General features: G+C 46.5%; 2 protein-coding genes and 1 pseudogene across 2 annotated transcripts; 1 reads left to right on the top strand and 2 right to left on the bottom strand.

The window, feature by feature from the left end:
- Positions 1 to 95: 95 nt before the first annotated feature.
- C1H1orf56 (chromosome 1 C1orf56 homolog) lies at positions 96 to 2,491 on the bottom strand. Its single transcript, XM_065904559.1, has 2 exons — positions 1,693 to 2,491; positions 96 to 572 (listed from the first exon to the last, which is right to left on the bottom strand). The coding sequence occupies exons 1-2, from the start codon at positions 2,489 to 2,491 to the stop codon at positions 496 to 498; spliced, it is 876 nt and encodes a 291-aa protein (XP_065760631.1). The 3' UTR covers positions 96 to 495.
- Positions 2,492 to 2,842: 351 nt separating this feature from the next.
- BNIPL (BCL2 interacting protein like) lies at positions 2,843 to 11,437 on the bottom strand. The gene is made up of 10 exons (XM_065927045.1): positions 11,372 to 11,437; positions 10,253 to 10,348; positions 9,990 to 10,054; positions 9,546 to 9,770; positions 6,091 to 6,273; positions 5,798 to 5,900; positions 5,503 to 5,634; positions 4,131 to 4,217; positions 3,845 to 3,943; positions 2,843 to 3,404 (listed from the first exon to the last, which is right to left on the bottom strand). Exons 1-10 carry the CDS (start codon positions 11,413 to 11,415, stop codon positions 3,368 to 3,370), a joined length of 1,071 nt encoding a protein of 356 aa, XP_065783117.1. The 5' UTR covers positions 11,416 to 11,437; the 3' UTR covers positions 2,843 to 3,367.
- LOC136156577 (U4 spliceosomal RNA) lies at positions 4,881 to 4,962 on the top strand (annotated as a pseudogene).
- Positions 11,438 to 12,038: the final 601 nt, after the last annotated feature.

Below are 12,038 nucleotides of genomic sequence, written 5' to 3' on the forward strand. Positions count from 1 at the left end.
TTTTTTGGGGGCATTCATCTGAGATTTTTCAAGTCTTTAAAGAAGTACTTGTTTAAAAACAATTTTAGAAATGAGGAAGATGAGGACTTCCCTGGTGGTACAGTGGCTAAGACTCCGAGCTCCCAATGCGGAGGCCCCAGGTTCCATCTCTAGTCAGGAACCAGAGGCCCCTTGCCACAAGTAAGAGTTCACATGCTGCAACTAAGGATCCCAAGTGCCTCAACTAAACCCGGCGCAGTCAAATAAAAATTTTAAAAATGGAGGACATGAATAGATATTAAAAAAATAGAAATGAGGAAGATGAGCAATATTAACATTTTTATCCTGAAGGAGAGGGGAAGAGACCAAGTCATGCTGTTAGCTACAGTTCAGTTTTAAGGTTCAAGAGATTTATGGTCTCTCCTTCAGGTACCTCTCTACAAAGATACATGACCAAACAGTTTTTTTCTAGTTTTGTTTTTCTGTACTAAAAATATATCCAGTGGGTACTGGGATTCAAGGGGGAGGAGAGGTTGAGATGCTGACACCTCCTCTTGTGGTTGAAGTGGCCGTTACCTCTGATTTCTCTTGATCTGGGTGAGGAAACAAAATAGAAGGGAAAATATTATAACCACATCCATATTCTTTTCCCTTCCTTGCCTCATTTCCCTCTTTCCACAAACCCTCATCCCCTCAACACTATTGCACACTATGCTTTATTATATTGAATAATGGTATTGGACATAGAAGGAGAAAGACAAGGACAGAAACTGACAAAATGACCAAGTATACATTTTATTGTCTTTCCCCAAAGGACCTATTATCCTGAGACCTTGAGAAAATTTTATCAGGTCAATCAGGAACTTTGGTAGCTCTTTTGGTAAAAGTAAAGGACTATCCTTCCTTGAGAGTTTTTAAGTTTCTGGGAATAATCCCAGAAGGACAATTCTTTGGGTTAGTAGTGGTTAAGAGCATTAGCACTAGTGTCAGACAAACCTAGTTTAAATCCTGCTGTGATTCTGCTACTTACTAGCTTTGAAAGCCCTGTTTCTTCATCTGCAAGGTGTGAGTAATAATATGATAGGGTTGTTGTGAGGATTGATCCAGGCAAAGTGCACAGAGGAAGACCTCAGATATTGGGGGCTGTTACTGTTAAACTGCATTAATAAACTGAAAACCATGAATATCTTCCACATGCATTAATCATCTCCACATCAAGAATTCTTTATATAACTACCATCTTAACAATTTGGTCAATAATCATCTAGTGACCATGTTGCCTAATAGCCAAACAGCAGTTGCTCAAGAAATGATATACGGAATCAATGGCTAACAATAATGTGAATAACCAATGCATATTATGAAACAATAACCAAACAACAGTTCATGCAGACATGCTGGCTGGTTTAGCAACAGGTTTCTGTATATCAGGACTTTTCAGATTCATTAACAAAATCCTGGCTCATCACTAAACACTTACTGGTTCCATCTCTGTGAACATTGTAGAGAGGTTGTTCCAAATATCCTCCAGCCCAATCCTGACCCGTTTCCAAAAAGCATAGGCTGGGTGGGGGCTGGGAATGGGACTGGGGATAAAGGGGGCGGGTCTGAGTCTGCTGGTTAGAGGGGGTAAGGGAGTGGTGGTGGTGGTGGCCCTGGGGGTGGTGGCCCTGGTGGTGGTCTGAGTGGTGCAGCTGGTGTCAGCACAGAGACCTGCATCTAGGGGACACTCCTCCCGCTCGCGGTTGCAGGGGCATAGGTGGTAAGTGCAAGGCCGGTGCTCAGTGCGGAGTTGACTCAGCGCCCCAACTCGCAGGCGCCCCGAAAGGCCATGCAGTCTCCCAGCCCGGGTCCGGCTCATAGTGCCCGACTTGCAGTGGCAGTGCCACGGGCCCCAGGGCAACAGCACCAGTCGCAGATCCTCCGGAGCTGGCATGGCCGTGGGCGAGGGAGGCGGCCACCGGTTCAGGGTGGACCCTGCTGAGGACCACAGGTTCGTGGTACTCTCAGAGGGCTGTGAGTCCACATTAGCCTTCCAGGTGGAGTGAGGCAGGCTTGAACTCATCTTGGTGTCGGAATCCTGGTCATTCGCTGTAAGGTCTGGGCTAGGCCTCCCAGGCGTAAAGCGAGTCGTACCGTCAGTCTCTGACTCGGTGTCATTCTTTCTGGCGTAAATTACAACCCCTTCTTCCAAAGACCCATCCTCCTCCTGCGACAATCGTGACCTGCTGCCTGTGGCCACCGTAGAGGCTAAGAGCTCCGCAGCGGCCGGGCCTGCTAGGCGGTCGGCAGCGGCCACGACGTCGTCCTCATCCTCCATTGTCACCCTCATTCTCGGGGATACAACGCCCGGAGTGGTCCGGGCAGTGGTTCTGTAGCTGCGGGTCACAGGGCCCCCGAAGCGGAAACTGTCCCGCGGCATCGCGGTCGAAGTCAGGCCTTCGGCCCCCGCCGCCCGGGGCCCCAGACTCAGCAGCAGGGCCCAGAGCAGCGCGCCGGCGGCGGGGACCATGGGGCTGGACGGTGTGGGGTTGGGAGGGAGCCAGTGAGGAAGGCTGGGGCTCCCACCTTTTCTCCCTCCCTTCAGCTCTCGACCCAGACCCACCGGGTCGTTAGAACCGAGGCCCGCGGGGGGAGGGGCGGGGGGTTCGCACGCGCGCGCCGCGCCCCTCCCCCAAGCCCGCCCCCCAAGGCAGGCCCCGGGACTCGGGTGAAAATCCCACGGAACATCTGCAGCGAGAACTCGGTGCCGGAACCGGCCGACGGATTGTGTGTGATGCAGCGGTTGGGGAAAAAGTAGTTCACTTCCTGGGCGCAGCGCTTAATAAATCTCTGATTTATTAAGAGATAAAATTTACTACAGATCAGAATTTACTAAAGAGGACAAAGTACAGGTTTTGAAAGTGCCCCTGCTTGGGCTCACAGGCAGCAGACGTGACTACTGACGGGGAAGAGGGAAATAGAACGGCTCTTCAACGTTGAGGCTACTGGTTCCTGGCCCCCTGGAGCAGGCCTGCCCTCCCCATCCACCCGCCCCTCACCTCTACAGACTATGGGAATACCCCAGGTGAAAAAGATCGCGGACTCAAAGAGATGAAGTGATTTGCCCAAGGTTCTACAGCTAAAGCAGCACAGCTTTGCACTTTCCTATTTAAAAATGCCACGACATGCAGCCCTCCAGCTGAAACGAAAGTTACCCAGCACATCAGGGCCCCTGTTTTGAAGTCAGGGGCATGGAAGGAAAGACATCCCACGGAGATGTGAAGATCCAGTGGTACTGGGGTTGAAGATGAGATGATTTACAAAACAGCTCAGATGTGTCTGGGTTTAGAGTGTAGGCAGATCCATATCTTTGATTGGTTCTTAAGCCCATTTTTCCAGTCCTATGCTAGGTTCTTCCTGAGCCATGGAGATCGTTGTCCAGCCTAGGAGGAAAAGAAGGGAGAAAATCGGTACAAGAGCAGACCCGGTTTTTATTCAGGGATTTGGGGAGAGAAGCCAGGTGAATTGGAAGATGCTTGGGTCCTTTGTTCCCTAACAGCCCTCCCCCACTGGATATTCTCTCCTATTCACTGCCAACATCCTTTCTTAATATCTAGAGCTGATCTGAATCTCCTTAAATTCTATGCTGTGATTATACCTTTAGTCCTTGATGCACTTATAGGGATAATTTTTTCATTTGTTCTTTTTACAGTAGTGTCCTTAATTTCTTCTCTGCATTTAAGGAATTTTCCCAGATACACAGAAGCAGCTGAAAGCAGAGCCTGTCTTTCAATTCCTTTGTATCTCCCTCAAGGCATTAAGAAAATGGGAATTGGCTTTTACATATCCCATCCCAGACTTTTATCCTTAAACCAGGACTCACTGTCTGACAACTTCTGGGATGTGGACCTGATCCATGGAGATGAGTTGGGCCAGCTCTCCAAGGCTGTTCAGAAAACGGATCTTTCGTGTGAACTTGGAACTGAAAAGAGAGGATCAACCAAGTGTCTTTTATACTAAGAAGAGGGCTCCTGGAGATCCTTACAAAGTGCAACATAACAAGTAGAGAGTGGTTAAGGCTAGAAAGAGTCACAGTGGAGCAAGAACTTCTTAATCTTGATTGTAAAAGTGGGGAGGGGGCAGGGGGTCTTTGTCCCCCAAGCAAGTACCTGATGAAGGGCCGAAGCAATGCCAGGAATGCCTTCATGTACCATGTAGCATGGACAACCACCAGAGCGCGCAGGTTCTTCCGGAGCCTGAAGAAGAACATGAGACCATCCTACTCTCCTTCCACCTTCAAACCTGAAGATCAGGTGGAGCTACCTTCTGTAATTTATTTATTTATTTTTTTCCTTCTGTACTTTAATTTCCTTTGCTGCTTCTCTAATTCCTAGATTTCTCTGACAGTTGGGTTGAATCCCCATTCCTTTAATTGCCATCTCAGCTCCATCCATCTTGCTTAACCTTCTCTTTTTTTAGGAAACTCTTCTCTCAGAATCCCTTAGCCTGATCTTCTCAGCCCCACTCCCCTCCCTTGCCCTATGCCCTATGCTCCCCATACTTCTTTTTGTATTGTCCTTCATCCCTCCATGGCCAGGTGAAGACCAGTGAGGAGAGAGAAAAAAGGAACCAGAAGAGAAAAGTGGGCAAATGGAAGATGGAGGGAAGAAAGGGAAAAAAGAAAAAACAGGGGGAAAAAAAGGCATATAAGGCAGGGGTTGTGGGTTCGATCCCTGGTAGGGGAACTAAAATCCCACATGCCTTGGAGCAACTAAACCCACGCACTGCAACTACTGAACTTGTGTACCTAGACCAAAGAACTTATGCATGGCATCAAAAGATCCTGTGTGACACAGGAAGATCCTGCATGTCACAACTAAGACGCAACACAGTTAAATTAAAAAAAAAAAAAAAAGGCAAGCTTTGCACAGTGGCAGTATTGTAGCCAATGAGGTTTATCCGAGGCGTGATTATTGCTAATTGGAAAAAAAAAAAAAAGGCATAAGGGTCAGGGATGAAGGAAGACAAGAAAAGACAATGGACATGTGGAAAATGAAATAATCAGCAACACCATGAGAAAAGGAAGGGCTGCCTGCCATGTGCCAGGCAAGGTGCCATGTTGATTTATTTGATTTTCACAAATGCTTAGTGGCAAAGATTAATATTATCATCGTCATTTTACAGAGAAGGAAACTGAACCCCAGAAAGGTTAAATCACTTGTCCAAAGTCATACAGGTAGTAAATGATAAAGGTAAGATTTGAAACTAGATTTCATTGACTCCAAGAGAGGACAGAAAACAGAAGAACCTTGGAAAGGGTTGTAGGGGGACAAAGAAAAGTGGAAGAGGGAGTTCCCTGGTGGCCCTAGTGGTTAGGATTCCAGGCTTTCACTGACTGCCTGAGGGCAATCCTTGGTCAGGAAAATGAGATCCCAGGGCCAAAAAAAAAAAAAGTAGAAGAGATCGAATAGAAGAAAAAAATGGAAAGATGGAAGAGAAAATAAGACAGAGAGTTATAGCCCTCTTGTCCGAGAGGCTCACCGCCGATCCAGAGTGTGATAACACTGGCGTATCCAGCTCAGAGGTGGAACCTGGGCCCTACTTGTGCCTCCACTCAGGTGAACCAGCAGATAATTTTCAGCTACCAGCAGCTCCAGAGTTCCCACTATGTACCTGGAAAGATGAAATTGTCAAGGAAGGTATGCGTTTGGGGTTGTGGGGAGTGAGAGGGATGTTGCTGTAGACTCGACAGTCAGTTACTGATCAGAGAAGGGGTGCTTTTTAACGTTTCCCTCCATAACACCCACTCTGGAGCCCTTTAAGCCTTCCACTTCACCTGAACAAGTGTTCCATGACATAGGTATAGTTGGGGATACTGCTTCTGGGTAGGTAACAGGAAGCAAAGAGGATAACAGCATTGAGGCCATCACCATGGTAGCCTGGGGAGGAGAAGGGGAAAACTCACTCAACAAATAAGTACTGATGGACAGTACATCTGTTTAGGTTGAGCATCCCTGTGGGTCTCTGGAAGTTGAAGGAAGGATTCTGAACACAATAACTGAATTTCCAGCTTCAGCATTTTATTCAAGAAGTCACAGTTCTTACCCCTTCACTTATTACAGCCATTACCTCCATGAGATAGGACTTTCTTATAGGGCTCAATGACAGTCATGTCCACTCGCTGCTCCCGCTGTGCTGTCCGGAACACCCTCCAGTGATGACCATCTTCTCCGGCCACATCCCACATACAACCGCGGCCCAGCCTTTCAGCTGCCTCACTGGCCCCCAGGCCCTCTGCCCGAGGCAGCTCATCTAAAAAGAGGGAGGGGGAAGGATCAACAAGGCAGAATACATATCTTCAGCATCTTGAAACTTCCTTAGATTCTTAGCATTTATTACCCCAACAACTAATTCCTCATGTTCCCCCCATGACTCTAGCCCTCGTTTGTCCAATCAACCTAAACTTTTGCTGATTTCTCTTTTCTGTGACTTATCATACTCACTTTATCACTGGACAATGGCCTGGAGGTAACCTTGAACTATGGTAGCTTGATGGCCCCTGCCATTTTCCCAGATTCATTCTTTCTTCTGATGCCTTTCCTTCCTTGGGTGAGCTCATTTATTGCTGTGTCTTCAGTTACTGCCAGTATGGTGATGACTCCTCTCTAACCCAGACTGCTTTCCTGACACCAGACCCATATTCCTGAATGTCTGGAGTGGACATCTCTATTTTGTGTTTCTCTGTCATCTCCAAGTCACCAGACCCCAAGTGCAACTCACACTCATTCTCTTCCTCTTCTTTGCCATATTCTTTCTTGATGAATGACCCCATCCTTTTAACTGCCTGGGAGAGAAAATTCTATGCCATCCAAGACTCTTACTTCTTTACCAGCCCTCAAGCCAGATCCTCCTCCATCTACTTCCATTAGATAATAAATTATTCTTTCTGCTCTTACTGTCCTGGTATAACTTCTTAGCATTTCTTATCTGGCCTTACTACTAGCCTTCTATCTCCCTACTCTTATCTGTTTTCCTCCATCCCACCCACCACTGCTAGAGCAAACATTTTTTCCTCCCCTCCCATTTTCACTCAAATAGCAATATTCTCGGAGAAGGCAATGGCAACCCACTCCAGTACTCTTGCCTGGAAAATCCCATGGACAGAGGAGCCTGGTAGGCTGCAGTCCATGGGGTCGTGAAGAGTCGGACACACTGAGCGACTTCACTTTCACTTTTCACTTTCATGCATTGGAGAAGGAAATGGCAAACCCACTCCAGTGTTCTTGCCTGAAGAATCCCAGGGACGGAGAAGCCTGGTGGGCTGCCGTCTATGGGGTTGCACAGAGTCAGACACAACTGAAGCGACTTAGCAGCAGAAGCAGCAGTATTCTAATTTTTTGCATGATTTTTCCATAGCCATAGAAAGAACTGCTTCATCTTAAAAAATAGTTGCATTCTATTCCATTTCATGGAAGCACAGCAATAGAATTAACATCCTACTCACAGATCTTTGGGTTGTTTTCAATCTTTTAAAAGCCATTAAACCTGATCATGTTATTCCCCTGATTAAAACTCATTGCCGCCAAAAAAAAAACAACAACAACTCATTGCCTACAGGATAAAATCTAAGCGCCTTAGTGTGGCAGCAGGGACCTCCATGATTTGACCCTTGCCTATTTAACATAGTCTTTTGTCACACTTCACTGCCCAGTCCTTCAGATCTGTAATATAATAATATATACTTTGGTTTTGTTCCTGGCTCCTGACTATAAAGGTGAAAGTAGTATCTTTTCCTATTAATAACAGGCCTGTTTCAACCACACAAATTTATGTTAATGAGGTGACTTTGGAAAGCTCCTATGGATGGGTGACTGGTTGCCAGGCAAAGTGACCATGATTAGAGGGATGAACTTTTGCCATCTGCCCTCTGAGAAGGGGAGAGAGATTGGAGGTCATGTTGAATCACTAATGGTCAGTGATTTAATCAGTCATGCCTACATACGAAACCTCCATTAAAAAAACACTAACTGAGACTTCCCTGGTGGTACAGTGGATACGAATCTGCCTACCAATGCAAGGAACATGGGTTCAATCCCTGGTCTGGGAAGATTCTACATGCTGCAGAGCAACTAAGCCCAAGAGCTACAACTCCTGAACCTGCACTCTAGAGCCTGCCCCGCTGCAACCACTGAGCCCATGTGCTGCAACTACTGAAGCCTGTGTGCCTAGAGCCTGTGCTCTGCAACTGGAGAGTAGCCTCCACTCATCCCAACTAGAGAAAGCCCATGCACAGCAATGAAGACCCAGCACAAGCCAAAAATAATAATATAAACAAACAAACCCTAACTGAAGGGATTCTGAGAGGTTCCAGTTTGGTGATACACAGAGGTACTGGGAGGGTGGTGCTCGCCTTTCACATAACTTGTCCTATGTATTGCTTCCTTCTGGCTGTTTCTGAGCTGTATCCTCTTATAATAAACCTGTAATCTAGTAAGTAAACAGTTTTCCCAAGTTCTGTGAGCTGTGCTAGCAAATTATCAAATCTGAGGAGGATGTAGTAGGCACCTGTGATTTATCCCCTGTCAGTCAGAAGTACGGTGACAACCTGGACGTGTGATTGAAGTCTGAAGTCTGAGGGCAGTCTTGTGGGTGAGCCCTCAACCTGTAGTATCTATACTAACTCCAGGTAAGTGTTGTGACTGAATTGTGGGACATCCAGTTTATGTCTGGAGAATTGGTGGGGGAAAACTGATACATTTGGTATCAAAAGTGTTGTGAGTAGAGAAGAAATCAAAGTTTTCCTTAATACCCAAAGAGTCACGCTCAATACCTTGAATTCCCCATCATGCCATGCTATTACCCAATTTGCTTTTTCCATCTCGAATGCCTCTCCAGCTACCTGATAAGCTCAGAATTGTTTCCTCTGTGAATTCTTTCTTAATACCTCTCAGGCAGAACTGACCTTCGCCTTCTCCCTGCTTACTCTGAACCCTACATACATGTAGATCATAATCTTTACTGCACTTATCTGTTCATATGTTTATTTTATACTAAACAGACAATTCCCTGAGGGTATGGATTATCTTATTCATCTTCATAACCTGGCTGTAGCTCATTGATGTCTTCCCTTGTGGCTCAGATGGTAAAGAATCTGCCTGCAATGTGGGAGACCCAGGTTCAACCCCTGGGTTGGGAAGATCCCCTGGAGAAGGGCATGGCAATCCACTCCAGTATTCTTGCCTAGAGAATTCCACACACAGAGGAGCCTGGCAGGCTAGAGTTCATGGGCTTGCAAAGAATTGGACATGACTGAGCGACTACACTTTCACTTCCAGCTCACTGATAGCATATAACAGTTATTCAATAAAATTTCCTTCAATAAATGAAGTGGCCCTCCCCTCCCCCCATACTGACTACTCTCACATTGGATCTGTAGGCTCCACCTTTCCATTCCAAGGAAATTTTGCTCATCTTACCTCTTGATCCCCTTATTAGTTCTAACTTCAGTCCCATTAAATCCATCCCGAGCTGCTTTAACACTGGCCTCTACTTCTACCATCTCAGTCCTCAGCTTTCTTTCCCACCTTCCCATTCAAATTCATGTCCACTGTCCAGCAGCTCCGAGTCTGAAGGCGTCTCCAACTCGTCTACCTCCAGGTCAGAACTGCCATCAGAAGAGGAAGGTCCAGAGTGGGTTGGAGAAGCTCCATCATCTCCAGGCCCCTTAGTCAGATTCAGTCGCAACTCCGGGGCAGAAAGACGCTTGCGCATGGGGCGCCGGCCACACAGGGTTAAAGTGCTGGGTGTGCCTGGGGTTGGAGGAGGGGGAAAAAAAGAAGAGAAATATGGATATGTGTTGGTGCAGGACATTAGAATTCCTGTATATGTCAGTGACCCTATGGGGCGAATTCTAAAGAAGGACTAATGCGGAACATTTGGGAAAAGGGAGGTAGAACCACAAGGGGACAGGCTGGCATAAGCTTGATTCTAGAATCAAGGACTTGAGGCCTACATTCTCATTTACCTACCTGCCTGTGTGTCTCTTCCAGGATCATGAGGATCTTCAGAAGGGCCAGTCTCTTCAGGAAGCAATCTAGACAGGGAAAGCCAAAAAGGGGGCAGAATCATAGGTTAAGCCATTAAACCAGGTATCACTTTATCAACTCTGTTTCCCTACCATAATTTTATTTCTTCTTTTCCATCTCTCTCTCTTTCAAGTCCAAATTGACCATCCCCACCCTCCATTTGTGACCAGTTCCTCTTTTTCCCAGCCTCACTCATACATCCTCACCTAGGAAATTCTTCATCTTGCCATTCTTCCTTCAGCTCCAGTTCCCCAAGTCTCAAGGATGCTCCTAGTATTGCTGTTTCTGCATTCTCCCTCATGCTAAGATAGTCCCCCAGAAAAAAAAAAAAATATTATTATGAGACAAACTAGATGTATCTTTAAAATATATATATGTGTATGTATGTATGTATGTATGTATATAATTTATTTATTATTTATTTGACTGTGCCAGATCTTAGTTGCAGCACCTGGGGTCTAGTTCCCTGATCAGGGATTGAACCTGGGCACCCTGCATTGGGAGTGCAGTCTTCCACTGGACCACCAGGGAAGTCCCTAGGCAGTATCTTAAGGGAACTGGGAAGGAGGTGAGAACACTGGCATGAAGAATAGTAGTAAGGTACAGCAGAGGGCAGGCCTTAAAAAGAACTCAGATCTGTTGTCTCCCAGATGTTTCTACCACCTTCACTTGTTGAACGGCAATTGTCCCTACTGCTGGGTGTGGGAGCAGAGGGAGCATGGAAGGTCCCTCTAAGATCCCTCTAGCTCTAAGGTCAAAAGCTAAATTATTTTGACCTGTGTGGCAGTTGTTCCACCTGGACTGTAGGGGTGAGAGGTATTTCACATTACAATTGGCTGGAACCCAACAGACCTGCCCAGCTGTCGCCGGGCAAAGCTGGGAAAGATGGCACCTTGTCAGGCTTGCTTTACCTCCATCACACTGGGGATTGGTCAGGGGAACCATGGCATGGGTGGAGGGGTGGGGGAAGAAGGTAAGGAGGAAGAGAGATTTGCTGGGAAGGAGGACCTGGACCTTAGCATAGTTCTGGGGCAGCTTTTCTTATGGCCATTCTAGAGGGTGGGAGTTAGAAAATGGAGAACAGGGGCAGATTTATCAATCCAAAGTATAGAAATTAAGCAATAGGGAATTACCCTGGAAACCCCTGTTCCCTAATTCCCGTAGGATACTGGTACTTCCTACCTAAGGCCACCCCCATCCCTTCCCTGCCAATTAGTTCTCTTAGTCTTGTCTCTGCTAGGACTTGGTAAGAGCTGAATGGTGGGAAAATCCCTGAGGACTATTCACTCCTTGTTTCCGATCACGTCAGCCAAGATCTTACTCACCCAAGATCCACCGTCTTTTCTCCGGCTTCTTGTATAGTTCCCATCTTCACAAGTCTTCCTGTCACCTTGAAACACTTGTAGTTGTCGGGGAGCCGGATGCCCCAGCTCCCCAACACTTCTGTACCCCCCTTTTCTCTGTCTAAGCTGTTGTTCCTCTTGCCTCCAAGGAGGAAGGAGGGTTGGAAGGGAGGTAACCTCACCTTCAAACAGGTTTTGCCACCTCCCTTCCCAAGAAGCAGGTTTGCACAAAAGACAAACCCTGCCTATGTGGGGGCGGGTTGTGGGGAGGAGAGTACATTTTCTAAAGTGGCTAGTCTTGGGTGAGTCTAGGAAGACAGTTTTCTAGACTCCTTGAAACCTTCTGGAAGCTGCTTAGGAAAAAAAAAAGGCAATGGTAGAAACCATTTTGGTTTTAAAACTATCATGTGCTTACTTTTCAAGCATAAGCAAAATCAAGGACACAAATACATGATAGAGTTCTGAAGAAGAAACATTAAAGGAAAGGCTGAGGATGAGGGGAGATAAAAAGATTGTTGCTCCTTATTCCCAAAGAGCCAACAGAAGGAAGACAGTAAGTACAGCAGAAAGAAGGGAAATGAATCTTGAGGAAGTTAAAACAATTATCCAAGGGAAAGGGCTGATTATAGTTGTAAAAAGAGACAAGACC

Source organism: Muntiacus reevesi, chromosome 1 (genome assembly GCF_963930625.1).
Source record: "Muntiacus reevesi chromosome 1, mMunRee1.1, whole genome shotgun sequence".
NCBI classification, from domain to species: Eukaryota; Metazoa; Chordata; class Mammalia; order Artiodactyla; family Cervidae; genus Muntiacus; species Muntiacus reevesi.

What these genes read in the sequence shown, in the direction of transcription:
- C1H1orf56 (XM_065904559.1), bottom strand. Translation starts at nt 2,491, where the DNA reads ATGGTCCCCGCCGCCGGCGCGCTGCTCTGGGCCCTGCTGCTGAGTCTG. An exon ending in GGAGTGTCCCCTAGATGCAG is followed by an intron (nt 573 to 1,692) that starts GTCTCTGTGCTG and finishes TTCCTCACCCAG; the next exon opens with ATCAAGAGAAATCAGAGGTA.
- BNIPL (XM_065927045.1), bottom strand. Translation starts at nt 11,415, where the DNA reads ATGGGAACTATACAAGAAGCCGGAGAAAAGACGGTGGATCTTGG. An exon ending in GAAAAGACGGTGGATCTTGG is followed by an intron (nt 10,349 to 11,371) that starts GTGAGTAAGATC and finishes GGACTATCTTAG; the next exon opens with CATGAGGGAGAATGCAGAAA. An exon ending in ACATGAATTTGAATGGGAAG is followed by an intron (nt 6,274 to 9,545) that starts GTGGGAAAGAAA and finishes CCCTCTTTTTAG; the next exon opens with ATGAGCTGCCTCGGGCAGAG.